The 27916-nt window shown below is 41.4% G+C and overlaps 1 protein-coding gene across 1 annotated transcript in view; it reads left to right on the top strand.

Annotated features, from left to right (window-relative positions):
- The window catches only part of ANXA10 (annexin A10), a 154674-nt gene that overhangs the window by 62903 nt on the left and 63855 nt on the right, over positions 1–27916 (top strand). The window contains exons 3-4 of the mRNA XM_073644296.1: positions 17471–17565; positions 27176–27289. Coding sequence (XP_073500397.1) covers positions 17471–17565; positions 27176–27289 — 209 coding nt within the window. The remainder of the gene's footprint in view (positions 1–17470; positions 17566–27175; positions 27290–27916) is intronic.

The following is a 27916-nucleotide window of genomic DNA, read 5'->3' as shown; positions in this document are numbered from 1 at the left end:
GGGTCCTGATCCACACTCCATCCTTATCTGAGAGTGAGATATCACACCTCTGGGTGAGGTGCAATACGTCTGTAGCAACCGAGCCCTCGGTGCTACAGTTCCATTTATCTTCAGCCTAGGTGACGTATTGTGATACAGGGCCGTGATTTTGGCTATAAAAGGGTCCCCTAGACCCCTACCCCAAGCTTTTTAAGAGAATCATATATGGCGTGCCAGGAGACTCTATGGAATGCTTTCTCAGCATCCAACAAGAGTATCTACTTACAAATTTTTAACTGCATCTAGCCCAGGAAATACTTTGTGCCTAGTAGCAGTGTCTGCTAGTCAGCGGATTATCCCGGCTGTTAAGCAAGCTACACCACCTGTAGTTTGGACACTTAATTTTTTCAAAGGAAATGCTTCGGGACCACGGGATACTTAGTGAAGAGCATCAGGAGGCACCCCAAGGCATAGGGGCTGGGACTGGCACTAGGATGCCTTGCTGTGGACAGCCGAGCTCGATCCTTATAAAAGCTTTTTAACTGCAGCAGCTTTAGTGGACGCTACTGGAGCTGGAATTACGCGGCTGCTGGCATGAGACTTGCCCTCCAATAGATCCTTGTAAATGGATTTAAAGTGTATTCATTCAAATTAGAGGGACAATTTAAATTAAAAAGCTTAGAGCTGCCTCCACCACAGGGGGGCTCTCTCGACCCACCAGCGGACAGGCACCAGTATTGGGAGAGGGGGGCTGGCCGTCAGGGTTCACCGCGGCTCTGGCACAAACCCGGCGACACGGAGGTGGCACGGGCAGGAGCGGACTGGCCGTCTCGGCTTCTCACTTTTTGGATTTTAGAAGGGCATGACATGCCTATATCTGTGTCTCCCCCTCCTTTTACTCCTCCACCTCTTTTCTTTTCGCATGACTATATGTACTTGTCACTTTTCCATGTGTTAGTTGTGTCTTCTGAGCAGTTTGTCAGCTTTTGGACACCTTTGAAGGTGTTTTCTATGTGTTTCTATGTGTTTTTGTTTGCCTGCCATTGGTTTTAACGGTGTTCGAAGGTGTTCGACGAACAGTTCGACGAACAGTTCGGCGAACACACGGGTGTTCGACGAACCGAACCGAACTCGAACACTACGGGGGTGGCTCAACACTAGCCTAGAGCCAAAGATCTGTGGTAAGTTCTGAAAGATGTTTGGAACAACCTCTTTGCTAAGTTTCTTTAAAAACTGTGTGAAAGTGTGCCAAGAAGAATTGAAGCTGTTTTTTAAGGAAAGAGTAATAACACTAGTCAAAAGATTGAAGTCACATGTTCATGTAGTGGTTTTCCTTATTGGTATGTGAACAGAGTAGATTCAGACTGAAGGAACACATATGGAAGCAAGGAGTGAAGAAACAAGTATGAAACAAACTAGATTAAGTGTTAAACATTAGAATCCTCAAATTATCCCCCTATTACTCTGATGACAGCATTATATCCCTTTGGCATTCTCTCAAGCAGCTTCATCAGGTAGTCACGTGGAATTGCATTTAATGAACAGTTTTGTCTCATCAAGAATCATTTTGTGGAATTACCGGCCTTCAGAATGTGTTTGCGACCATCTGGTGTGTTTTGTAGAGCCAGTGTTGGTATCCAGTTCCATGTCCTGCAGAGCTCTATTAAACAACTGTTTTAAGCTATAATATGGCAATCAGTTAATTCAGAAATTTGATAGAACCTTGAACGTATCCTCAAGTACCATCATAATGAAACTGGCCAAGAAAGGAAGACCAAGAATTACCTCTGCTATAAAGTTGCTAGTCTCTAAAACTGCAAATTGACAGCACCTCACTCAGTACTCCCAAATGATGCATCAAGTAGCAGATACATCTCAACATCAACAGTTCAGATGAGAAGTGGAAACTGTGAGTAGGGGCTTTTATGATTGAATTGCTACAAAGAATCCACTACTGAGGACCACAAACAAGAAGAAGAGATTGGCCAAGCAATCAAGGACTGAAAATTAGCGAAGTTGAAAACTGTTCTGTCGTCTGATGCATCAAAATTTTACGTTTTGTACCAACCGCCATGTTTTTGTAAAAAGCAGGAAAGGTGAGCATATGTTTTCTACATGTGTGGTGTCAATTGGGAAGGATAGTAATGGTGTGTGAGTGCTTTGCTGGTGACACTGTTGGTGATTTATTCCAAATTTTACCCAGCATGGCTACCACAGCATTGTGCAACGACACGCCATCTCATCTGATTTGACCATGATTTTGTGTTGCAACTGGACAATGATCCAAAACAATCCTCCAGGCCTAATAAGGGCTGTGTAACCAAGAGAGGGAGGAATGGAGTGCTGAGTCAGGTGATATGGCCTGCACAATCACCTGACCTCAATCCAAGTAAGATGATTTGGGATTAGTTGAAGCACATAGTAAAGGCAAAGCAGCCAAAAAGTAGTCAGCACCTCTGGGAACTCCTTTAAATTTGTTGGAAAGCCATTCCAAGTGACTAACTGACGTAGCTCCTTGAGAGAATGCCAGGGGTATGTAAAGCTGTCATCAGAATAAAAGTGGGGTACTTGGAGGATTCAAAGTTTTGACACATTTTTTGATTTGTTTCATATTTGTTTCTTTATGCCTTGTTTCCATTCGTGCTTCTTCATGATTTTGCTGCCTGAAGTCTGAATATACTGTGCATAATTAAGAAAAGAAAGACCATTGTATGAACAAGTGTATCCAGTACGTTATATACAGTAGCTTCCTTTATGGTGTACACTGGATGCAGGGTCAGATTTCTCATTATCAATAGGTAATTGGTTTCAAATGAAAATTAACACCTCCATCATAATACAGGATCCACCATTTACATATGTACAATAGGTAAGCAACACCACAGCTTAGCTCTTCCTCCTCTCCCTGCGTAGTGACCTCTGTACTTGTCACAGAGCATGCTCACAAAACTATGACATAAAAGACAATAGTTTCTTATATCTAGGTGCCATCTGTATCTCTAAACAGCTGTCACGACTCATCTCAAATAAGATGGTTTCAAACATATTCATATCAAGAAAAAAAGAATATCAAATATATTGTTAGAAGATTAGCAAATTATGTTCCAGCAAATTTTGCTAGATAGTAAAAACAATTACACATTCCTGCTAATCTTTCATCCCCAGGACTTTGATTGTCGAATGTCACACTAATAAGACCTGCAAAAATTGAAAAATAAAGGAACCAAAGGGAGAATATGTGCACCCAGAAGCAGAAAACCGACAAGGAAATAAAACACACTACAAAGAATTTTTTGTGTGTTTTTTTTCCTTCTTTCTGTTGTTGACATTTGCAACAATTATTTTTCTTTTCGTTGCAATTTTTTGTTATATTGAAGATTTTCAACATTTTTTTAGGCGTTAATCAAATCCTATAGGGAAGCCTATAGGAATTGCCTGGAAATAATGCCAAAGACATAAAACAAGCCAAACAATACAGCTAAATATACCACATAAGGAACATAGATACATAACATCATGCTCTGAGGAAAAAGGTGGCTCACTGGTAAGCCTTAGGCCATGTGCCCACGTAGCGTTTTTGTAGCGTTTTTGCGGCGTCTTTACGGCCACAAAAACGCCGCAAAAACGCTTGTAAAACTGTCTGCCATGCAAAGCAATGTGAATTCGGATGTGCTGTGCACATGATTCGCTAATTAGCGTGCCGAATTCGCATTGTGTTGCAAAACGCAGCATGACCATTTCTACCGCGATTACGCTGCAAATTGAGGAACGTTGAGCCATTGAGGAACATTGAAACGCAGCAAACCCACAGGTATATGTGGATTTGCTGCGTTTCAATTAAACTCAATGGTCACAAATTTGCAGAGTAATCGCGGTGCGTGTGGTACCCAGGATGAAGAGGAGACTACAACTCCTCTTCATCCCGGCTACCACGTGGTGAAAAAAAGAAATAAAAAAGTTAAAAATAAAAAAAAAACATGTATATTCACCTCTCTGGTGGCCCCCAGTCTGCTCCCGGCGGAGTCCTCTCTCCTTGGCATCCTGCAGTGTACTTGCAGGACCTGCGGTGACGTCATTTAGTCAGCTGATGGTCACGAGACCGCTGACGTCAGCGGTCAGGTGATGGTCGCGTGACCATCAGCTGACTAAATGACGTCACTGCAGGTGCTAGCAGTATACTGCGGGATGCCGAAGAGAGAGGATCGCCGCCGGGAGCAGACTGGAGGCCGCTGGACAGGTGACTATACAGTTTTTTCTATTTTTAACTTTTTAATTCTTTTTTTTTTACTATAGATGCTGCATTTAAAGCATCTAAGTTGATCACACAATATAAATCCATGCCGGTTGCATGGATTTATATTGTGTGACAAACTTGTCAAGCACTTTTCCAAGTGATGCTCAAAATCACTTGGAAAAGTGATTTAAAAAAACGCATGCGAAAACGCTGAAAAAACGCTTCTCTCTGGCAGAAAAAACGCATGTAAATCTGCATGCGTTTTTTTCTGCCAGAGAGAGGCAAAAACGCTCTGCATCAAATCTGCTACGTGGGCACATAGCCTTAGGGTCCTTGGTTTGGCTTCATCCAGTTGCAATATCTGCCTTTGAGTCCTATGTTGTTTGTGTGTTCTGTGTTCACAGCACTAGCCTGATACTACTTGCGTTTGGCCATTATCTGATAATTTGTGGAGGTGTTGTTCTGAACGAGCTCTCTGTACGTATATGTTTCGGCTAACCTTGATAGAGTGAACATGTTAATATATATTGAAGATTTTTGAGAATTGCTTTTATCAGTTCAAACCTTTATCTAACGCCTCCGCATAAGAATAAGCGATGTAGAGGAAGAAAGTTTTTCTGTTGATTAATTATAGTAGTTGAATAATAATTACCCAATTCTTATTTGTAAATCTGGAAGAGAAATCAAGCTCTCACATATTGTCATAAAGGGCCAGGAAGTGAGAGAATGGTAACTATGGAATCTATTGTCTATGAGTATGAATAGCTGTAGATACATCTGTACATACATCTATTCAATTCACTTTGTGATCAGTGACTACTATTAGATGGAACAGTGTATTTATTCCTCCTTGAACTGACAGATTGAGACAAGTAAACCTTTCTTTCTTTATTTTTTCTGTTATTTCATTAGCTATGCAATCCGAGCTCACTCAAGGCCAAGGCTGCTATGACAATTGTCCACTTTAGGAACAAATTGTAACATTTTCTATATAAGCTTATTATTCATTTAACTAGAAAACATTAGACTACAGAATTTTGTCTATAAACTTTATTGACAGATGTTTGACCCCTTCCCGCAAAAGGATGTTGTATTCAAGACCTGGGAAGGGGTCCTCAAGTATGAAAGGGGCTCAGAAGCTGATCCAGCAGAACCAGCTATATTACATAGCCAACATCTGACTCTAACAGCCATAGCTGGTGCCAAGTTCTTGTCACGGCTGTTAACCATTTAAATACTGCTGTCAATTTTTGACTGTGGTATTTTAATGGGACACACTCCAGTTCTCTTGTGCGCCAGCTCACTTCAGCCACCCATGAGATGATTGTCGAGGACCAGTGGGTTATTATGACAGAAGAGGGTGTGTGTAAGACACAAAATTAGTATCAAAATGTCAGCTCGCAATGCAAAAAACAAGCCTTCACTCAGGACCATCAACAGAAAAATAAAAATGTTATAGGTGTTGGAAAATGGCAACACAAAGCTTTTTTACAATATTCTGAATTTTTAGTTAATCACTTAAATAGAAAAAAAACGATGCATGCCTGACATCAGCATAATCATAGTGACTAGGTTATTTTTACTGCACAATGAACACCTTATAAACAAACCCAAAAAAACAATGGCTAAATTACATTTTTCGTCACCATTTCATTTAACTTGATTTTTTTCCATTTTGAAGGATATTATATGAAAAAATGAATGGTGTCATTCAAAACTATTATTTATGCCACAAAAAACAATCTCTCATCTATTTCAATGGAAAAATCTAAAAGTTATGGCTCATGGAAGAAGGCAAGGAAAAAACGAAATTACAAAAATGAAAAATTGCCTGGTCCTTTAGGGACTAAGGTTCAGAAAAGTAACAGACAAAGTCATGGGTTTTATAGGTAGGACAATTTGAATTTTTTAAGGAAAATTTACACTAGTTTACATCTCTATTTGCAAATTGCCTCTTCAGAGAGAAAGAGGACTTGAACTCTAATGCCACCTAATGGAAGTAGCAATCCTAAAAGACAATTTCAATAACTTTTAGGATTGCTCTCTGAAGAGGCAATTTGCATATTTAATTTGCCAGAGGAGCCTCCTTTCACTGACATGCTAGGCATGTCACGCTCCACAAAGAGAAATGTTACCTCTTACATCCGTATTTGTAAATCAAAATCGGAATCTAAAACATTCCTGATTTTTCCTTACAAATACTAATGTAATAATAAAAATAATAACTTTATTTATATAGTGCCAACATATTCCACAACACTTTAAAATTAAGAGGGGACATGAACAGACAAAGACATTACAAAGTAACAAATAGTTCAACAGTTACAGGAGGAGTTAGTGCCTTGCTTGCAAACTTACAATCTATAAGGAAATGGGGGATACAATAGGTAGATCTTGCTTGTCATATATGATCCAGCCATCATTATAATATATAATGTAAAGAATTGATCAAAACATTGTTGTATTTATTATTACAAAGCAATGTATTCTTTGAAGAGGATTCATTTAACTACTTACAGACTGCTCATAGGTTATATTCATGTGGCAGTCCACACTTTTCTCTGCACTGACATTTTAAAATGTCAATGCAATATAATAAGCTTAAATGAGATCATGTATCTGTGGAGTGGGAAGCTGGCAAAAATCATTTGAATATCTGAATGAGAGCATTTTTTAGAGTCATTAAAAGCACATGTATGATGAAACCCCAAAATGTGCCTGACAGGAATGGTGTAAAATGAACTGGTTAAATTAGATCTCTAACTAGAAACAAATAACAGTAAACTCTTGAAGTTCTAGTGTTAGCTTTCCCATATTCACTATTACACAGAATAGGACTCAACATATAAATACAGTATGATTCATCGTCAGTTGTGTAATGGGGCACTGTTTGTGCTAGCCACTCCGTTTACCAGATTCCAGGGGTCACCCTGGCCTTCACCCTTTAGGATCTGGACTTACACAGGGACCCCAGAGATGTAGCCATGGAATAGGCTGCTGGCAGGAGTCATCAGGTAGCCGGGTCAGAACCAGGAGGGCAGACAAGATACAACATCACAAGGCAGAACAATCAGCAAAACAGGCCACAATAAAAAAAGGAATAATACAAGTATTTTGGTAAAAAGATGTGAACCAGGGCTAGTAAAACATAATCTGGCAGCTCCCAGCATTAAGCTGGGAGTATTAGAAGAGTATGGTGCTCTCCCATTGGCCAAAGCAGTGAGCTGATTACTCAAGCTGGACAGCACACAGACTCTTAGGGCTTGTTCACATGATCATAGATTCTCTCATGCGGGAGAATCGGATCGATTATGCTATTGACACTGATCAGAGTTTGATCTAAGTGTCCTCTTAGTGTGATCCAATTCTCTTACATGCTAATTAGAAGCACAGGTGTGAAGAAGATGGAGAACTTAATTTCTCCATCTTCTCCATTGTCTGAGTCTGCGGAAGTCGGACTGCTCTTGGATGACATCTGATTGCAGGACAATATTTCACAAGCACCCAAAGTGCTTGGATGGGTGTGCGTGGTTCGAATTCCGGAGCCACTCACAGCATGCTGCGATTTTTTCAATAGACAGTTTCGGTCATTAGAAAAATATCACAGATCTGCACAGCCTCATAGTATAAAATTGGTCCGAGTGCTATCCGATAAAACATCGGATAGCACTCGGCCATGTTATATGCTCATGAGAGCAAGCCCTTACTGCCAGACTAGAGAGCATTACAGATCCCAGCCGCCTTAGTCTTAGTAGCTGGACAGAACTTGCGCCACCCAGAGTTTCTGCTCCCAATTTCTCCTTCATTACCAGCGACATCTGCAAAATTAATACAGTGGTGCCTGGTGACAGAAGCAGATGTTGCAAGAGCAGGTCCCAAAGGAGATGTGACAAGTTGTTTGAAATCTAGATTTAGATTGGATGAATCACCAGTATTTTTTTATTGCATTAAACCAGATACTAAACAATTTATTTTTTAATATGATTGATATTTTTCATAAATATTTTTCACTTAATATTTTTGTACACAGCCAGTTGGTGTTTTTTTTTAAAGAGGACCTGTCACTAGTCAAAAATATGTAGCTAAATACTTTGAAAAATCCCTGAGTTCCCCTGATACTGCAGCTCTTTTTCTTTTTGCGCTGCATTATTTGTTGCTTTTGTAGTGCAGTATGTGAAATCTCTACTTGTAGTCAAAACTCTTCAGAATCTTCGCTGGGAGCGTACACTTTAAACCTCTCCTTCCCAGACACTGCCACTCACAGCTGTAATTCTCAAAGTCTGTGAGGAAGGAGTTTAAATGCACACACTCAACAAGACTCTGAAGAATCGCCCAGTTGGACTGCAAGCAGAGATTTCCCGTTTTTGCTCTACAAAAGCAACAAATGTGAATATCTCTGTTTTTTACAAGGTATGCAACTCAATATTTTGGAGCAAGAGACATGTCCTCTCTAACAGCCATGATCTGTACATCTGAAGGAGCCATTAGACATAGGAAAGTGATGCCTGGATATACAATCATGGCCGAAAGTGTTGGCACCCTTGAAATTGTTTCAGAAAATGAAGTATTTCTCCCAGAAAGTTATAGTAATTACATATGTTTTGTTATACAGATGTTTATTTCCTTTGTGTATATTGGAACAACACAAAAAAAACACAATTTCAAACAAAACCCCAAAAATGGCCCTTAATATGACCAATTTACAGCCATTTTACAGCACCAAAGTTCGGGTCCCCATTGACTTATATGTGGTTTGGGGTCAAGTTCGGGTCAAATTCTGGTGCCCGAACCGAACTTTGGACTTAAGTTAGGCCGAACCTGACGGACCCTAACTTCCATTGGTCCACTCACCCTTATGTGTGATGTGTATTGAGAGATCCTAGCAGCTAATCTCCAACCACCCACTCAAAAAGAACTGAGAGCACACAAGTCATATATTACTAGAAATGGTGATTTTGCTCATGTACACATACCTGACAGCCTTTTCTGAAAAGTTATCTGAAATTAGAGATATGCTTTAAAATAATCATAATATGGAAAATTAGAATTAATATGACCTAGAAAGTTAATATGTGTTTAACATAAGACACTTGATTTAATCAGTAGGTTATGTTCTAATACATTATCTCACATGGGATGGCTTTTTGTAGCAGTCCTGATTTCACACGATTACAATCATGACAAGAATCTATAATATAACCGGGGATGCCTCCCTCTGTCTGAAGCCTCGATAGACTGCGCATGAGTGACGCGCAGTCTGGCTCCAGACAGAAGCCGGCATCCAGCCGTTACAGGTCAGAGGAGTGTATGGCGCCGGAGATCGCAGTATGCGTAGACACTGAACGCATACCGCGATCTCCGGCGCCATACTTGCATATTTACGTGACCGTGAGGAGCGTTGCTGCTGCGCGTCTCTTCTGGCCGGAGACCGGGGGCGGAGTGAGGCGTCGGATTGGCGCGAGCGCATAGCGCTATCCTACGCAATTTTACTGAAGACACATTTACAGTGTGTCTTCAACAAAATGGAGCTGGACAGCGCGGTGCTCCGGCGCCGCTCTCCTCCCCCAGCCTCCGGCAGAACAGGACGCTGCAGCGCTGGAGTACAGAGAAGAAAGGTGAGTAAAATTGTTCATTTTTTTTTGTATGTGTGTACAGTGTGAAAGGGATGAGGGGGCCACACATACCAGGATTGTGGGGTGAGGGGACCATGCATATACCAGGATTGAGGGGTGAGGGGACCATGCATATACTAGGATTGTGGGGTGAGGGGTACCACGCATACCGGGATTGGGGAGGAAGGGTACCACGCATACCAGGATTGGGGATGAGGGGAGCCATGCATATCGGGATTGGGGATGAGGGGAGCCACACATACCGGGATTGGGGATGAGGGGAGCCACGCATACCGGGAGTGGGGATGAGGGGAGCCACGCATACCGGGATTGGGGATGAGGAGAGCCACGCATACCGGGATTGGGGATGAGGGGTGCCACTCATACCAGGATTGGGGATGAGGGGTGCCACGCATACTGGGAATGGGGATGAGGGGAGCCACGCATACAGGGAATGAGGATGAGGGGAGCCACGCATACCGGGATTGGGGATGAGAGGAGCCACGCATACCGGGATTGGGGATGAGGGGAGCCACGCATACCGGGATTGGGGATGAGGGGAGCCACGCATACCAGGATTGGGGATGAGGAGTGACACGCATACCGGGAATGGGGATGAGGGGAGCCACGCATACCGGGATTGGGGATGAGGGAAGCCACGCATACCGGGATTGGGGATGAGGGGAGCCATGCATACCGGGATTGGGGATGAGGGGAGCCACGCATACAGGGATTAGGGATGAGGGGTGCCACGCATACAGGGATTTGGGATGAGGGGTGCCACGCATACAGGGATTGGGGATGAGGGGTGCCACGCATACAGGGATTGGGGATGAGGGGTGCCATGCATACCAGGATTGGGGGTTGAGGGGTACCACGTATACCAGGGTTGGGGGGTGAGGGGACCACGCATACCAGGATTGGGGATGAGGGGACCACGCATACCAGGATTGGTGGGTGAGGGAGCCACGCATACCAGGATTGGGGATGAGGGGTGCCACGCATACAGGGATTGGGGTTGAGGGGTGCCACGCATACCGGGATTGGGAATGAGGGGTGCCACGCATACCGGGATTCGGGATGAGGGGTGCCACGCATACCGGGATTGGGGATGAGGGGTGCCATGCATACCGGGATTGGGGATGAGGGGTGCCATGCATACCGGGATTGGGGATAAGGGGTACCATGCATACCGGGATTGGGAATGAGGGTTGCCATGCATACCGGGATTGGGGATGAGGGGTGCCATGCATACCGGGATTGGGGATGAGGGGTGCCATGCATACTGGGATTCGGATGAGGGGCCATGCATACCAGTATGGGAATGAGGGATGGGGTACCATACATACCAGGATAGGGATGAGGGATGGGGTACCATGCATACCAGGATTGGGGATGAGGGGTGCCATGCATACCAGGATTGGGGATGAGGGGTGCCACGCATACCAGGACTGGGGGTGAGCGGTGCCACACATACCGGGATTGGGATTGAGGGGTGCCATGCATACCGGGATAGGGGATGAGGGGTGCCATGCATACCGGGATTGGGGATGAGGGGTGCCATGCATGCCGGGATTGGGGATGAGGGGTGCCATGCATACCAGAATAGGGATGAGGGGTGCCATGCATACCAGGATAGGATGGTGGGGACAGGATGGGGGCAGCACAAAAACCAGGAGGAGGGCAGCACATACCACACATACCAGCATGGGAGACCATATACCAATAAAAATGCTCGCCACCCGGGCATAGAATGCTAGTGCATTATATTCTCCAACCTTTCTACTGCATGTGAGCTCGCCCTCATACAAGTTTGTAGTACAGATGTAACATTTAACTTTTTGAAATCTGCACTAAATTTCCAGTCCCATGACAAAACTCACATCATATATTAACTAAATATGGCTGCACTAATACGAGAAAATCTTGACTGCTTTTGCAGCAGAATTTGCAGCAAAAATCCAAAGCTCCAATTTCTGTTGCAGATTTTCAGTTTGACCTGCATATTCTGGATGGAATATGCAATGTACAGTGTCCATTTTAGGACATGATCAGATATCAAAACCAAACATCAGAATGATGTCAGTTTGAGGCTAAATACCCTGTCTGAGAACTGATTTTGATAAGTGATTCTGACAAGTGATTCTGACAAGTGATTTTGACGAGTGATTTTGATGAGTGATTCTGACAAGTGATTTTGACGTGTGATTTTGATGAGTGATTCTGACAAGTGATTTTGATGAGTGATTCTGACAAGTGATTCTGACAAGTGATTCTGATGAGTGATTTTGATGAGTGATTCTGACAAGTGATTCTGACAAGTGATTTTGACGAGTGATTTTGATGAGTGATTTTGATGAGGAGATTCTGACAAGTGATTCTGACAAGTGATTTTGACAAATGATTCTGACAAGTGATTCTTGTCAAAATCACTGGTCAGAATCACTCATCAGAATCACCCGTCAGAATCACTCGTCAGAATCACTCGTCAGATTCACTCGTCAAAATCACTCGTCAGAATCACTTGTCAGAATCACTCGTCAGAATCACTCATCAAAATCACTCGTCAAAATCATTCGTCAGAATCACTTGTCAAAATCACTTGTCAGAATCACTTGTCAGAATCACTCATCAAAATTACTCGTCAGAATCACTCGTCAGAATCACTCGTCAAAATCACTCGTCAAAATTACTTGTCAGAATCACTCGTCAAAATCACTCGTCAGAATCACTTTTCAAAATCTCTTGTCAGAATCACTTGTCAGAATCACTCATCAAAATCACCCGTCAAAATCACTCATCAAAATCATTTGTCAAAATCACTTGTCAGAATCACTCGTCAGAATCACTTATCAAAATCAGTTCTCAAACAGGGTATTTAGCCTCATCATTCTGATGTTTGATTTTGATACCTGATCATGTCCTAAAATGGACACTGTAGCATTGAAACTGATTCAATAATTGACATGTTATTTATTAAAGTGTTCTTCAAATCTTCAGTAGAAAAATACTATATGAAGTAAAGCATTTTCTGTGTAAAATAAAGAAATAATGGGAAGAGGTTTGTGGGCACTTTTCATGCGAATTTTGATGTGTATATGTTACTGTAAAAGTCAGAAGGTCGTTAAAACCTAGGATTTACCGGTCAATCTGGACATTTACCGAGGCCGTCGGTAAAAGCTCAAAATGAAAAGTAAAATTGGACTTTTACCGGTGGAGTCTTGGTAAATCTTAACATTTCTCAACAGCGTTGGTAAAAGTCAGATGTATTCCATATAAACGAACGATTTTGGACTTTTACCTGGGCGAATTGGTAAATCTTTACATTTACCAGCATGTGTTGGTAAAAGTAACTACCAGCATGTGTTGGTAAAAGTAACTTTAAGTCACAGAATTCTGACTCTTACCAGCAGATGATGGTGGTAAAAGTTAACTAAATGCAATTTACGACTCTGATGAAGGCCTTAATCGTTAGAAATAATTTTATTCTTCAAAATGCAAATGCAAATGAACAAATACAAATAGGAAAATGCAATAGAAAACATTTATGTAGGAAAATACTTCTCAAAAATGACAAATTACCGCAAATACAAGAATAACGCAACTTCAAAACTATGTAATTCTGAATGCAAATAGGAAAATGCAAATAGAAAACATTTATGTAGGAAAATACTTCTCAAAAATGACAAATTACCGCAAATACAAGAATAACACAACTTCAAAACTATGTAATTCTGAATTCAAATAGGAAACATTTATGTAGGAAAATACTTCTCAAAAATGTCAAATTAACGCAAATACAAGAATAACGCAACTTCAAAACTATGTAATTCTGTAATTGTGACTAGGGATAAGCGGATAGATCCATCCAGACCCGTTATCCGAGCGGATAACGAGCTGTACGGATACGGATAATCCCGATATCTGTCAGATATATCCGTGCCTTCCGATAATGCATGTTTCATGCATCATCGGAAGGCATGGATGGTGCGAGTGTGCAGGGCAGACAGGTATAAAGCTAAATTGCTACTTACCGGAGGTTTCCCAGGTCTCGTCGTCCGCGTTCTCCTTCCGGGTAACATGACTGCATACATCACCACGCAAGTGACGCATGCGTAAGTCATGTGACACAACTCGTGTCACATGACTTATGCACCTGTCACTTTCGTGGTGACGTATGCAGTCATGTGACCCGGAAGAAGGAGGATGCGGCCGGCCGACGAGACCTGGGAAGCCTCTGGTAGCCTCCGGTAAGTAGTGATCCTTAAGTGGTGGAGAAGGGGGGTCCGGCCAGAGGGCGGGATGACCCTAGTGGGTGGGGAGTTCCTACTGCATTTAGGATCACAGCGGCAGTCCCCACTTGGTAGAAGTCATCTTCTTTTTTTATAATAATCGCAATGATCGACTTAGGGTCCATTTTTGAACGGTCGACGTCTGGAATTCTGTTTCTAATGTTCTGTCCAATGTTAGGTTCGGGTAATTTTTGACTGGAACATTTCAACATTTTCTTGGCCTGTGTTTCAAGTCCTTCTCTTGCAGCTTTTCGAACTCTTCTGACCGCACCAATTCTTCTATTGATTGTATGCGAAATCAAAACGTCAGGTTGCTGATCATCATGAAGTTCTCCATCTTTCTTAGAAGGCTTTGACTAGACACTTTTTTCTTTTAGGTCTTCATTATTCTTGGATGGCAAAATTGGTGGAGTTTCATATGCTGTTAAGGTGTGCGGACAGTTGGATAAGTCCAAAGCTTCTCCTTCCGTTGTGAACAGCTGATGACAGTTGGATTCATCCGAAGCTTATGCGGCTGTCGGTGCTGACGTGTGATGAAAGTTAGATTCATCTGACCCTTCGGCTTCTGTTGGTGATGTCGGATCACTAGGTTCCTCTTGCAAACCAACAAACATTTTTTCAAGATCTTCTTCTGAAGAGAGATTTCTGATCCCATCACTAGGAATTTTGGAGGTAGCTAGACCCATCTGCATTGGTACTCCGAACATAGCTTCATAGGGCGAGCATTTTATTCCCTCTTGGTATGCTCTATTTTTCATTGCTTGTACAAAGCAAAGGCCCTCAGACCACTTGGGTGTCTTATTTGTTTCCATCCACGTTGACAACATGTTTTCAATGTCTTGATTTGCTCTTTCCACGGAGCCTTGGGACTGGCTGTGTCTTGGTTTACCATGCACTATTATCAGGCCACATCGCGCACAAACTCTGTATGACCTTATTACAAAATTCCCTCCCATTATCAGAATGCAGAATACACGGGGCACCAAAAGTGGAAAAAATGTCAAGGAGGTGGTACGCAACCTCTTCTGCTCTTTTAGTGCATAAAGCACGTAGAAGAACAAATTAAGTGACGTGGTCTTGATAGACGAATATGAACTTGAAATCATTATCACAATTGGATTGCATGTCAATGAGATCGACTTGAGCACGAGAATTCATTTCACTGTGTAGGATGGGTTTCACAACAAGGCCTTTTTTGGTAATCTTCTGTTTTTTCTGGCATGGCTGGCAGAGTCGCAGATAAATAACTATTGACTCCGTTGTGACATTTTTGAACTTACGGTTCACCTCCTTTAGGATCCTGGTCCGCCCTCCGTGGCCGGTACTGATGTGCGCATTATGAATGACACTAAACAGTTCTGCACACCGAACGTAATGCAACACGTTGTCTTTTTCACACGAGATTGGTGCAATTAACTTTTCATCACTTCCGACGATCATGATTTCGTACCTCTTCAAACGCCTGTAGTGAATACTCTGTTTAGGTACCGCCACCTTAGCCTCATTCACTTCTTTCAATATATTCTCGTATTTATCGTTCGTGAGATAAAAATTGTTATCTCGCTTTTTCTCCACCACTTCATTCAAGAGCTCTGAAAAACGATCTTCCATTTTCTCACTCATGATCTGACAATCAGCTAGTGCCTGTGCAGCTTTGACAGGCAGTCGGCTATGCAGCTTTGAGCAGTATGTGCAGCTTGCAAAACACTCAGGCAGTCGTCCAGCATGAGGACACAAACAGGAAGTACGCCCATTTACCCACACTGCTTGGCAAGAATCCCATGTTCTTTTGTAATAGGGTTACTCAGCATTGTGTGAAAGACTGTACAACAGCACCATCTACTGGTCTAACACTGCCATTGATGAGTTAGTGATTTTCTTCAGGCAGTGATTGGGCAGCAATCTAAGAAGAGCACCCCAGGAAACTAGGACTTGAGGCAGGAGCTATTTTAGGGAGAGTGAGAGGACTGGTGCTGTGCTGACTAGACTGAGCCCAGACAGGGCTGTTGCGCTGTTTCCTTCCAGCCTTTTCTCGGAATGCGCTGTCTTCCGATTCCCCTGATCAGAGACTACGGTGCTCGGGTGGAACAGACTGTTCATGGCACCCAGCAACTCCGGCTCAGAGCTTATCTGCATATCTTCTGGTTCTACCACATTGGCGCGGCAACGGTAAATCGTGTGAGCGGTGTTAGCATCCACCTTGCAAGGGGCCCTTGGAAAGACTTTGGACTCTGCGCTCTACAGGAAGCTAAGTACAGGACAATTTATACACTACTACACCGGCAGCGTGTGTACTTCTTGTAACTTTTTGTGAGAGGGTGCTGCGGAACACTGATACCCTAAGATTCATAGGACGTTCTCTTTTGCATATTTTAGTGTGGGGTTAGTGGTTGTATGTTAGCGGGAAGTGGGCACTTTTTGTATGATCGGAACAATAATCATAGGATCATAGTCAGGATTGACATCTGTATATATAGAACGTACATACGTTAAGGATAGTCAGGATTGACATCTGTATATATAGAACGTACATACGTTACAGGGTAGCAGATACCTTACAGGGTAGCAGATTTTGTTCATTGTTATTACCATATTTTCCCCATTTACTCTTATTACATTTATAAAAACTTTGAACACTGTGTCCTCCATTTCCTGCCGTATCTGCCTAATCAGACACCTTTCCCACTGTGTCCTCCATTTCCTCGCCGTATCTGCCTAATCAGACACCTTTCCCGCGGTGGCTTACACTTTTTATTACACCCTTCTCAGCTACATTTACCAAGAAGCCGTGGTAAATGTGCACATTTACCAACTACGCTTAGTTAAAGTCAGATGTTCCATCTTCACACCTGATATTTATGACTTTTACCACGCTCAACGGTAAATGTTAACATTTACCAAGACTTCACAGGTAAAAGTCCAATTTTACTTTTCATTTTGAGCTTTTACCGACGGACTCGGTAAAGGGCCAGATTGACCGGTAAATCCTAGGTTTTACCGGCCTTCTGACTTTTACAGTAACATATACATGAGATAAACTCCTTGTGATTATACCCTGACACTTTTAAGAGATAATGTATCAGCCGCAAAACATTATCCAGCCACAAAAACTTGTAGAATTATCAGGCTATTAGCGATATGTAAAACATACAATTACAAAGCAGATGCTTCTAACACTACCAAAAAAAAGTAAAAAAGCAAGGCCCTGTGTAGACATTTCCAGTAGTGCTGAATCACACATATATATATGTATAGATAGATAGATAGATAGATAGATAGATAGATAGATAGATAGATAGATAGATAGATGTGTGTAGTACAAAACAAATGTTAACTATGTTATTTCTCTCCAGGTTGTGACAAGGACGTGTTGATTGATATTCTTACCCAACGCAGCAGTGCACAAAGAATTATGATCGCAGAGGCCTATGGGAGTTTGTATGGCAGGGTATAAAATATCTAAATATCTGTTATTTGCAGAGAATGATCTGTTGTGTTATAGTCTATCATTATTGTATTATATCTATTGCTTTAATACATATGATAAAGATCTGAGGAAAAAAACGCATGAGAGTCGCCTGATACTCTCCAACTTTTCTGACTAAGAATCTCAGCTACTTTTTATACGCAGATGTGATTGTACCCTAATAGTTTCTATTTACACCTAGATGACCAGGCCTGAAAGAGCCTTAAAGGGGTTATCTGGGACTTTATTATTTTTGCTTATGGAGCCAAGAACTAATAGGCAGGTAGTTGCTAACTGTTAATCTCACTTTGTGCAGTGGACCCACTATGCCCCAGATCTGGGTGACGTCAGCAAAGAAGGAGGCAGGTTAGCATAGTGTTCACTGGAAGTGAAGAAAACCAAACAATAGTCCTGAACCACAATCTGAAAACACAGATGTGTGTGTCAGTGAGCCTTAAATAAAACTAGGGAGGTGATGTCAATGAGCCACGCTGGGCAACTTGCAAAACCAGACGTGGACCACAACTACAGGCAGCGGACCCAGGGGGAAAAAACATTTACTGGAATACCAGGGCCAGGTGTGTAACTCTAACTACCTGCCTGTTCTACCCAGTGAAGATTTCTACCAGCGCAGAGCAGTCATGAACCACTCCTGTTGGCAATTCCCCTGCTTCTGCTGATGTTACGTCGACAGAGCAGCGTCTTCTCTTCCACTCTGCTCTGCTCACGGGTCATCACTGCCGATGTCATGATAAGTGACAGCTTTGCTCCCCGCTACTTAACTGAAGCGAGCTGGATTTCAATCAGCATGATGTCTGCAGTTTCGCCATGTCAACAGAGCAGACCGCTAGAGAAGGTGCTGCTCTGTTAACGAGCGGTGAAATAAAGGAGAGGAATTGCCAGCTGAGCTGGGAGCGATCGTCCCTATGCATTTCATGAAGGTAATTAGTAACTACCTGCCTGTTAGTGCTTAGCCCCATAAACAAAAATAATAAAAGTCCTGGATAACCCTTTAATAACCAGACAAATTTTTTTTTTCTTTCATTTTTGCATCTATTCCTTTCAGCATCCATAACCTTTTTATTTTTTGCAGTGGTTAGGCTATAGGAGACTTTTATTATGCAGGAAAATTGTATTTTTATTTAGTGTGGTATTGAAATACATATATTTTAATAAAAACTATTTTTTTGCTATACAAATATTGAAAAAAATAAGTTTTTTATGGTTATCTTTTTTTACTGTTCAAGTTTCACACCAAAAAAACTGTTAAATGATTTTTTTAAGTCTTTACAGTCATGTGGATACTTTATTAGGTGAAGCTTTATGTATACACTGTGCATATGTAACAAAATGTATTTTATATGAAAATCACATTTTGTTGAACTTTTGCTGAAAAAACTTTATATTTTCTTTTACAATATTTACATTTATATACATTTCCATACATATATGTGTATATATATATATATATATATATATATATATATATATACATATATATATATATATATATACAGTACAAACCAAAAGTTTGGACACACCTTCTCATCTAAATATTTTTCTGTATTTTCATGACTTTGAAAATTGTACGTTCACACTGAAGGCATCAAAACTATGAATTAACACATGTGAAATTATATACTTAGCAAAAAAGTGTGTAACAACTGAAAATATGTATTATATTCTAGGTTCTTCAAAGTAGTCACCTTTTGCTTTGATGGCTGCTTTGCACACTCTTGGCATTCTCTTGATGAGCTTCAAGAGGTAGTCACCGGAAATGGTCTTCCAACAATCTTGAAGGAGTTCCCAGAGATGCTTAGCACTTGTTGGCCCTTTTGCCTTCACTCTGCGGTCCAGCTCACCCCAGATCATCTCGATTGGGTTCAGGTCTGGTGACTGTGGAGGCCAGGTCATCTGGCGTAGCACCCCATCACTCTCCTTCTTGGTGAAATAGCCCTTACACAGCCTGGAGATGTGTTTGGGGTCATTGTCCTGTTGAAAAATAAATGATGGTCCAACTAAACGCAAACCGGATGGAATAGCATGCCGCTGCAAGATGCTCTGGTAGCCTTGCTGGTTCAGTATGCCTTCAATTTTGAATAAACCCCCAACAGTGTCACCAGCAAAGCACCCCCACACCATCACACCTCCTCCTCCATGCTTCATGGTGGGAACCAGGCATGTAGAGTCCATTCGTTCACCTTTTCTGCGTCGCACAAAGACACGGTGGTTGGAACCAAAGATCTCAAATTTGGACTCATCAGACCAAAGCACAGATTTCCACTGGTCTAATGTCCATTTCTTGTGTTCTTTAGCCCAAACAAGTCTCTTCTGCTTGTAGCCTGTCCTTAGCAGTGGTTTCCTAGCAGCTATTTTACCATGAAGGCCTGCTGCACAAAGTCTCCTCTTAACAGTTGTTGTAATTGTTATGATCTGCTACAAGCACTAAGGAAAGACAGGAGATCTGTCCCTACAATAGAACTAAACTGGATCCCTACGATGTAACGGGGAACCTGATCCTGCGATCAGACCCGCTAAAGTCCTCGGCTAGTCTGTACGAAGACCTATAGATGCAAGGGAGGGATCCCTACAAGAACTAGGGACTGGGATAAAGATGGACACCTCCTAGCAGAAATTGTAGCAGTCAAAGACAACACACAACAAAGAACATAGAGGTCCGAAGACCTAGCAAAACTAACAGAGAACGGTAACAGAGCACCAAGCTAGCTCAAGAGTAGTAAATACAATGAAGTCCAGCAAGGCCAGGAGGGCGGAGCCGGATTAAATAGGCAAAAATGGTCATGTGACCAGCAAACTAGAAAAAACCTAACAGGAGAGTTAAATACAGTACAGACCAAAAGTTTGGACACACCTTCTCATTTAAAGATTTTTCTGTATTTTCATGACTAAGAAAATTGTACATTCACACTGAAGGCATCAAAACTATGAATCAACACATGTGGAATTATATACTTAACAAAAAGTGTGAAACAACTGAAAATATGTCTTATATTCTAGGTTCTTCAAAGTAGCCACCTTTTGCTTTGATGACTGCTTTGCACACTCTTGGCATTCTCTTGATGAGCTTCAAGAGGTAGTCACCGGAAATGGTTTTCACTTCACAGGTATGCCCAGTCAGGTTTAATAAGTGGGATTTCTTGCCTTGTAAATGGGGTTGGGACCATCAGTTGTGTTGTGCAGAAGTCAGGTGGATACACAGCTGATAGTCCTACTGAATAGACTGTTAGAATTTGTATTATGGCAAGAAAAAAGCAGCTAAGTAAAGAAAAACGAGTGGCCATCATTACTTTAAGAGATGAAGGTCAGTCAGTGCAAAAAATTGGGAAAACTTTGAAAGTGTCCCCAAGTGCAGTTGCAAAAATCATCAAGCGCTACAAAGAAACTGGCTCACATGAGGACCGCCCCAGGAAAGGAAGACCAAGAGTCACCTCTGCTTCTAAGGATAAGTTTATCTGAGTCACCAGCCTCAGAAATCGCAGGTTCACAGCAGCTCTGATTAGAGACCAGTTCAATGCCACACAGAGTTCTAGCAGCAGACACATCTCTTCAACAACTGTTAAGAGGAGACTTTGTGCAGCAGGCCTTCAGGGTAAAATAGCTGCTAGAAAACCACTGCTAAGGACAGGCAACAAGCAGAAGAGACTTGTTTGGGCTAAAGAACACAAGGAATGGACATTAGACCAGTGGAGATCTGTGCTTTGGTCTGATGAGTCCAAATTTGAGATCTTTGGTTCCAACCACCGTGTCTTTGTGCGACGCAGAAAAAGTGAACAGATAGACTCTACATGCCTGGTTCCCACCGTGAAGCATGGAGGAGGAGGTGTGATGGTGTGGGGGTGCTTTGCTGGTGACACTGTTTGGGGTTTATTCAAAATTGAAGGCATACTCAACCAGCATGGCTACCAGAGCATCTTGCAGCAGCATGCTATTCCATCCGGTTTGCGTTTAGTTGGACCATCATTTATTTTTCAACAGGACACTGACCCCAAACACACCTCCAGGCTGTGTAAGGGCTATTTGACCAAGGAGAAGAGTTATGGGGTGCTACGCCAGATGACCTGGCCTCCACAGTCACCAGACCTGAACCCAATCGAGATGGTTTGGGGTGAGCTGGACCGCAGAGTGAAGGCAAAAGGGCCAACAAGTGCTAAGAATCTCTGGGAACTCCTTCAAGATTGTTGGAAGACCATTTCCGGTGACTACCTCTTGAAGCTTATCAAGAGAATGCCAAGAGTGTGCAGAGCAGTCATCAAAGCGAAAGGTGGCTGCTTTGAAGAACCTAGAATATAAGACATATTTTCAGTTGTTTCACACTTTTTTGTAAAGTATATAATTCCACATGTGTTAATTCATAGTTTTGATGCCTTCAGTGTGAATGTACAATTTCCATAGTCAAGAAAATACAGAAAAATCTTTAAATGAGAAGGTGTGTCCAAACTTTTGGTCTGTACTGTATATATATATATATATATATATATATATATATATATATAAATACAGTGTGTACGGAAAGTATTGAGACCCCTTTAAATTTTTCACTCTTTGTTTCATTGCAGCCATTTGGTCAATTCTAAAAAGTTCATTTGTTTCTTATTAAAGTACACTCTGAACCCCATTTTGACTGAAAAAAACAGAAATGTAGCAATTTTTGCAAATTTATTAAAAAGAAAAACTGAAATATCACATGGTCATAAGTATTCAGACCCTTTGCTCAGTATTGAGTAGAAGCACCCTTTTGAGCTAGTACAGACATGAGTCTTCTTGGGAATGATGCAACAAGTTTTTCACACTTAGATTTGGGGATCCTCTGCATTCTTCCTTGCATATCCTCTACAGTTCAATCAGGTTGGATGGTGAACGTTGGTGGACAGCCATTTTCAGGTCTCTCCAGAGATGCTCAACTGGGTTTAGGTCAGGGCTGTAGCTGGGCCAGTCAAGAATGGTCACAGAGTTGTTCTGAAGCCACTCCTTTGTTATTTTAGCTGTGTGCTTAGGGTCATTGTCTTGTTGGAAGGTGAACCTTTGGCCAAGTCTGAGGTCCAGAGCACTCTGGAAGAGGTTTTCATCCAGGATATCTCTGTACTTGGCCGCATTCATGTTTCCTTCAATTGCAACCAGTCGTCCTGTCCCTGCAGCTGAAAAACACCCCCATAGCATGATGCTGCCACCACCATCTTTCACTGTTGGGATTGTATTGGGCAGGTGATGAGTAGTGCCTGGTTTTCTCCACACATACCGCTTAGAATTATCACCAAAAAGTTCTATCTTTGTCTCATTAGGCCAGAGAATCTTATTTCTCATAGTCTTGGAGTCGTTCATATGTTTTTGAGCAAACTCTATGCATTCTTTCATATATCTTGCACTGAGCAGAGGCTTCCGTCGGGCTGTTGAGGAGAGCCATAGGCTCAAATACTTAATTAACCTCAAGACATAGGAGATTGAGAGAAAAGACCCACAAAGTGTATTACTTCACCTTACATAAGGTTGTTTAGATCAAAACATGGCTGCCATTTCCTGTTTCATCACACCATGCTCTGTTCTGGTAGGAAGCTGCATTCTATAGAAGGACTAACTAACCACAGAGCGACACATTGCATGGATCACGCCCCCTGATGACCTCATGGACCAATCCACCTTGATGACCTCACGGACTACGCCCCCTGATGACCTCATGGACCAAATCCACCCTGATGACCTCATGGATCTGCCCATGGACTAACCAATAAATACATCTGGTTACTCACATTCTAGGGCTAACCGAGCCCCTATTTACAGTATATATAAGTCTATGTTCGGGTTGAATAAAGGACACTTGGAGCTGTGCCATAGCTGATCAAGGAGAGCTTACATCCGACTGTGTGTGTCTGATGTTATTCTTTCTTGCATGCACTTGATCATATCCATTAGGCCAGGAGAAGGCAACTAGTGAACATACCAAAGTGTTCACCCTAACAGGGCCACCCTGCCATAAAGGCCCGACTGGTGAAGGGCTGCAGTGATAGTTGACTTTGTGGAACTTTCTCCCATCTCCCTACTGTGTCTCTGGAGCTCAGCCACAGTGATCTTGGGGTTCGTCTTTACCTCTCTCACAAAGGCTCTTCTCCCACGATTGCTCAGTTTGGCTGGAAGGCCAGGTCTAGGAAGGCTTCTGGTGGTCCCAAACTTCTTCCATTTAAGGATTATGGAGGCCACTGTGCTCTTAGTAACCTTGAGTAATGCAGAAATTCTTTCGTAACCTTGCCACATCTGTGCCTTGCCACAATTCTGTCTCTGAGCTCCTTGGGCAGTTCCTTTGAGCTCATGATTCTCAATTGGTCTGACATGCACTGTGAACTGTGAGGTCTTAAATAGACAGGTGTGTGCCTTTCCAAATCAAGTCCTATCAGTTTAATTAAACACAGCTGGACTCCAATTAAGGAGTAGAACCATCTCAAGGAGGATCACAAGGAAATGGACAGCATGTGACTTAAATATGAGTGTCTGAGCAAAGGGTCTGAATACTTATGACCATGTGATATTTCAGTTTTTCTTTTTTAATAAATTTGCAAACATTTCTATATTTGTTTTTTTCAGTCAAGATGTGGTGCAGAGTGTACTTTAATGAGAAAAAAAATTGAACTTTTTAGAATTTACCAAATGGCTGCAATGAAACAAAGAGTGAAAGATTTAAAGAGGTCTGAATACTTTCCGTATCCACTGTTTATGTGAATTTATTTTTTACATCATTTTTCTCCAAGAGACCTATTTTTTCCTTTATTGTGTTTTTTTACCACTGTAACTGGTGTGTCCATAGGACCCCCAGTTACAGAAGAAAAAAGAAACTATAATAGCCAACTACAAAGACAAAAGACACTGGTATAGCTGATCTGTGTCTCATTGGAACCAGCAGCACTGCTATGCCGGACAGACACTGTCCGGCAGACATTGAGTTTTTAGGCTATGTTTGATAGGGTACTTAGTGAACAATGTTTTTTTATGTTATTTATATGCAATATTGCTTTTACTTACAGCAGGGTATTTTTTATTTAGTTTCTGTCTCGGGTTTTGTATGTTAGAATATTTGTCAAGACTTTTAAGGAAATCAGTACGTCTAAGGAATGAACTTAAAAAACATATAGCAACTAATGGATCATGCAAGGATTGTTTTTTCTTTGGATGCTGAATAAAAAATCTTTGTGTACCACTACATTTTGATCCAGTATGCATGGCTGCATTACAAGGCATTACCGTGACAAGGACCCCAGATATGTTTATGTGCGTTGGTACATTGGCTGTTTTATGAAACCTGAGTATGAACGTCATTGAAAAAATATCTAGAATGTTGTTTAATGGTTAGCAAAGCATGTACTGCCAATGGGAAATTTTCCATCCAGGAATATTTTTAGATCACTCCAGATAATAACGTTGTATTATGTAACTAAATTGATGTAATGCTTTTTGTGAGCAGAGTTCTATAGGTTGCCTTAATATTTAACTGATGATGCTAATGTTAAAAAGAATTATATGTTGTGTTTTTTACACATTGCATTCTTAGTGCAATGTAGCTGAAGCTGTGCATAGACTGGCAATTACATATACCATGCAGGCAAGAAAAAATAGTCATAAAAGCACTCATTATAGCACTTTGCACTTACAGCGCATATCCTCTGTGTAACATAGGCCGCCTTATAGAAACACTGGAGGATACATTACTGCTAAAAGAATAATTTGGAAAGGTTATAATTTATCTACGCTATCATATAAAGGCTGACTGTAGAAAAAGTACATATGCAGTATATACACTTCTCAACATTGAAATTATAACACCAAAAAGAGAAGAAAAAGTTGTGGAACTAATGAGATCACAGGATGAATAGCCCTGTTAATGATATACAGATCTGGCAAAAATTAAGAGACCACTGCAAAATTTTCAGTTTCTCTGATTTTTTTCTTTATAGATATATTTTTGAGTAAAATGTACATTGTTGTTTTATTCTATAAGCCACTGACAACATGTCTCCAAAATTCAAAGCTAAAAATGTTGTATTTATTTGCAGCAAATGATAAAGCGTCAAAACACTAAAAAAGAAACAGTGCTTTCAGACCTCGAATTACTCATGTTTTAACTCAGGAAGAGTTCAGAAATCAATATTTGGTGGACTAACCATGATTTTTAATCACATCTTTCATGCGTCTTGGCATGCTTTCCACCAGTCTTTCCATGCTTTCCAATAGAAAACTGTTCAGTGGTCTCTTAATTTTTGCCAGAGTTGTACATATGATTAAAGAATGGAAGCAAAAATTTCAAAATATCTCGATTTTTTAAGTATTGAGTAAGAGTGCCACAAGCAAAAATACTCTTACACTTACCGTACAGGCCTTGGCTACTATCAAGGAGGTTATTAATATTAATGTTGTCTGAGGAATGTTCTGCCATGCTAGATGCATTTGTGAACACAAATCTTCAAGATCTGCTGCTGGCAGCTCCCTTTGACCAAATCAATGTAATGCTGAACTGTTAGTGTACCTGAATGAAGACTAGTGGGGTCTGGCTACCATGCAGTATGACATTCTCTTACCTGGTGTGAAAACCTCTTCATGGCATTGCCCATGTTGTCTACAGACCAATCCCTGGCTATCATTGTGTCCATGACAAAACCGGGATTCATAACTGAAGAGGAAACACCTCCATTCCAGTCTCCATTGTTGTCTTGCTCTGCCCCATTACAGCCTTTGAGATCAGTAACGAGAAGCATTGAAGAAGCTTTCATGAGGGAACATCACACTAGTCCTGCTCCCGGGATTATGGTGTAGGTTGGCATAATGTACAGTAGCTGGACCTTTCTAGTCTTCATTCCAGGTAAATTAACAGCTCTACATACACTGATTAGATCATGGAACCAGTGTTATGACTATTTCTCCAAAGTGTTCCAGAAGCTGTTTTTCAACATGACAACACCAGGCTACATGTTGCTTGAGCCACTATGAGCAGTCTGTGTGGCCTAATCATGCTACTATGGCCTACAGCATCTCCGGACTTGTCTCCACTGTGCATATGTAGGAAGTCATTGGTCGGCAATTGCAAAGTAAGCTGCATACAGCAGATCTTGATTATTTGTGTGCCCAAATGCATTCAGTATGGCAGAACATTCCTCAGACAACCATTAACAACCTCATTGATAGCATGCCAAGGAGTGTAATTGCGTGAATTTCAGCGCATGGTGCCGCTTCTTCATACTGAATATATTGAGATGTTTTAAAACTTTTGTTTCCACTGTCTATCGATCCTGTTTTACGAGGTTTTCTTTTTAGTGTTGCAATTTCAATGTCGAGGAGTACATAAGTAAATATTTATTTATATATATATATATATTTCATATGTATATAAATGTAAGTAAGGCAAAGTAAATGCGCAATATTTCCCATCATATGGGCAAAATTCTCCATGTGGAAAGCAATCTACACAATAGAAAATATTTTCAAAAGTGAAGCTCATTCTAGCTGTCCAGGTTTGTCTTAGTTCTAATTCTTATAGAAGAAGTGCTGTCGCACAAAAAACACAACTTTTTAATTCTTTATTTTTTTTCCAAAGAACTTGCTTGAAGACTTAAAAGAAAATCTAGATGGTCATTTTAAGGAAGTTATGGTTGGCTTGATATACTCTCCACCTACATTTGATGCTCATGAACTCTGGCATGCTATGAAGGTAATGCTGATATCACAGGTCACTAAATACCAATATGCTTTACTACTTAAATTAAGCCTGGACTCATAGGCGTATAAGTATTATTCATTATTCTAAATGTACTTTTAAGACACATTATCAAAGGCATAGGTTGAAAAGCTGCAAATCCGTGGTCCAGATGTAAGGCTAATCATTTGACACATAAAAAGAAATTTAAATGGACAATTTAGACAATTTTGAAATGCACCAGATATATAAAAAATGTACACTGTATCTCCTAAAGATAAATCAAAGAAACATCCATCATGCCAATACACGCAGTTTAACCCAGTCTAACCCCTTAGATAAAATGGTCAGTAGCCGTCGTGATCCGTAGTTGATTTGACACAGGTATGACAGAGCGATAGAGCTCCCTCCACCAGCCTCTTGCGCTCTCGCAACCCAAATGCAGAGGTGTCAATGAGCTGGTATGGCAGTCTAACAAAGAGCTTCATGGCTGCCACCTTGGTCCTCCACAGACTTGGTCAAAGCCTGAGTCTAACGGGATGACTGTAAGCATTACGCTGACAAAGAGATAATACAATACAGACAATGCAGAAGTATTGTAGTGTATCAGTGTATCATATGAGAGATGAAGTTCCCAAGTGA

This window comes from Phyllobates terribilis, unplaced genomic scaffold, assembly GCF_046119375.1.
Source record: "Phyllobates terribilis strain yellow unplaced genomic scaffold, ASM4611937v1 Scaffold_1__5_contigs__length_1240528914, whole genome shotgun sequence".
NCBI lineage: Eukaryota > Metazoa > Chordata > Amphibia > Anura > Dendrobatidae > Phyllobates > Phyllobates terribilis.
This window is presented reverse-complemented; position numbering and strand designations above follow the sequence as displayed.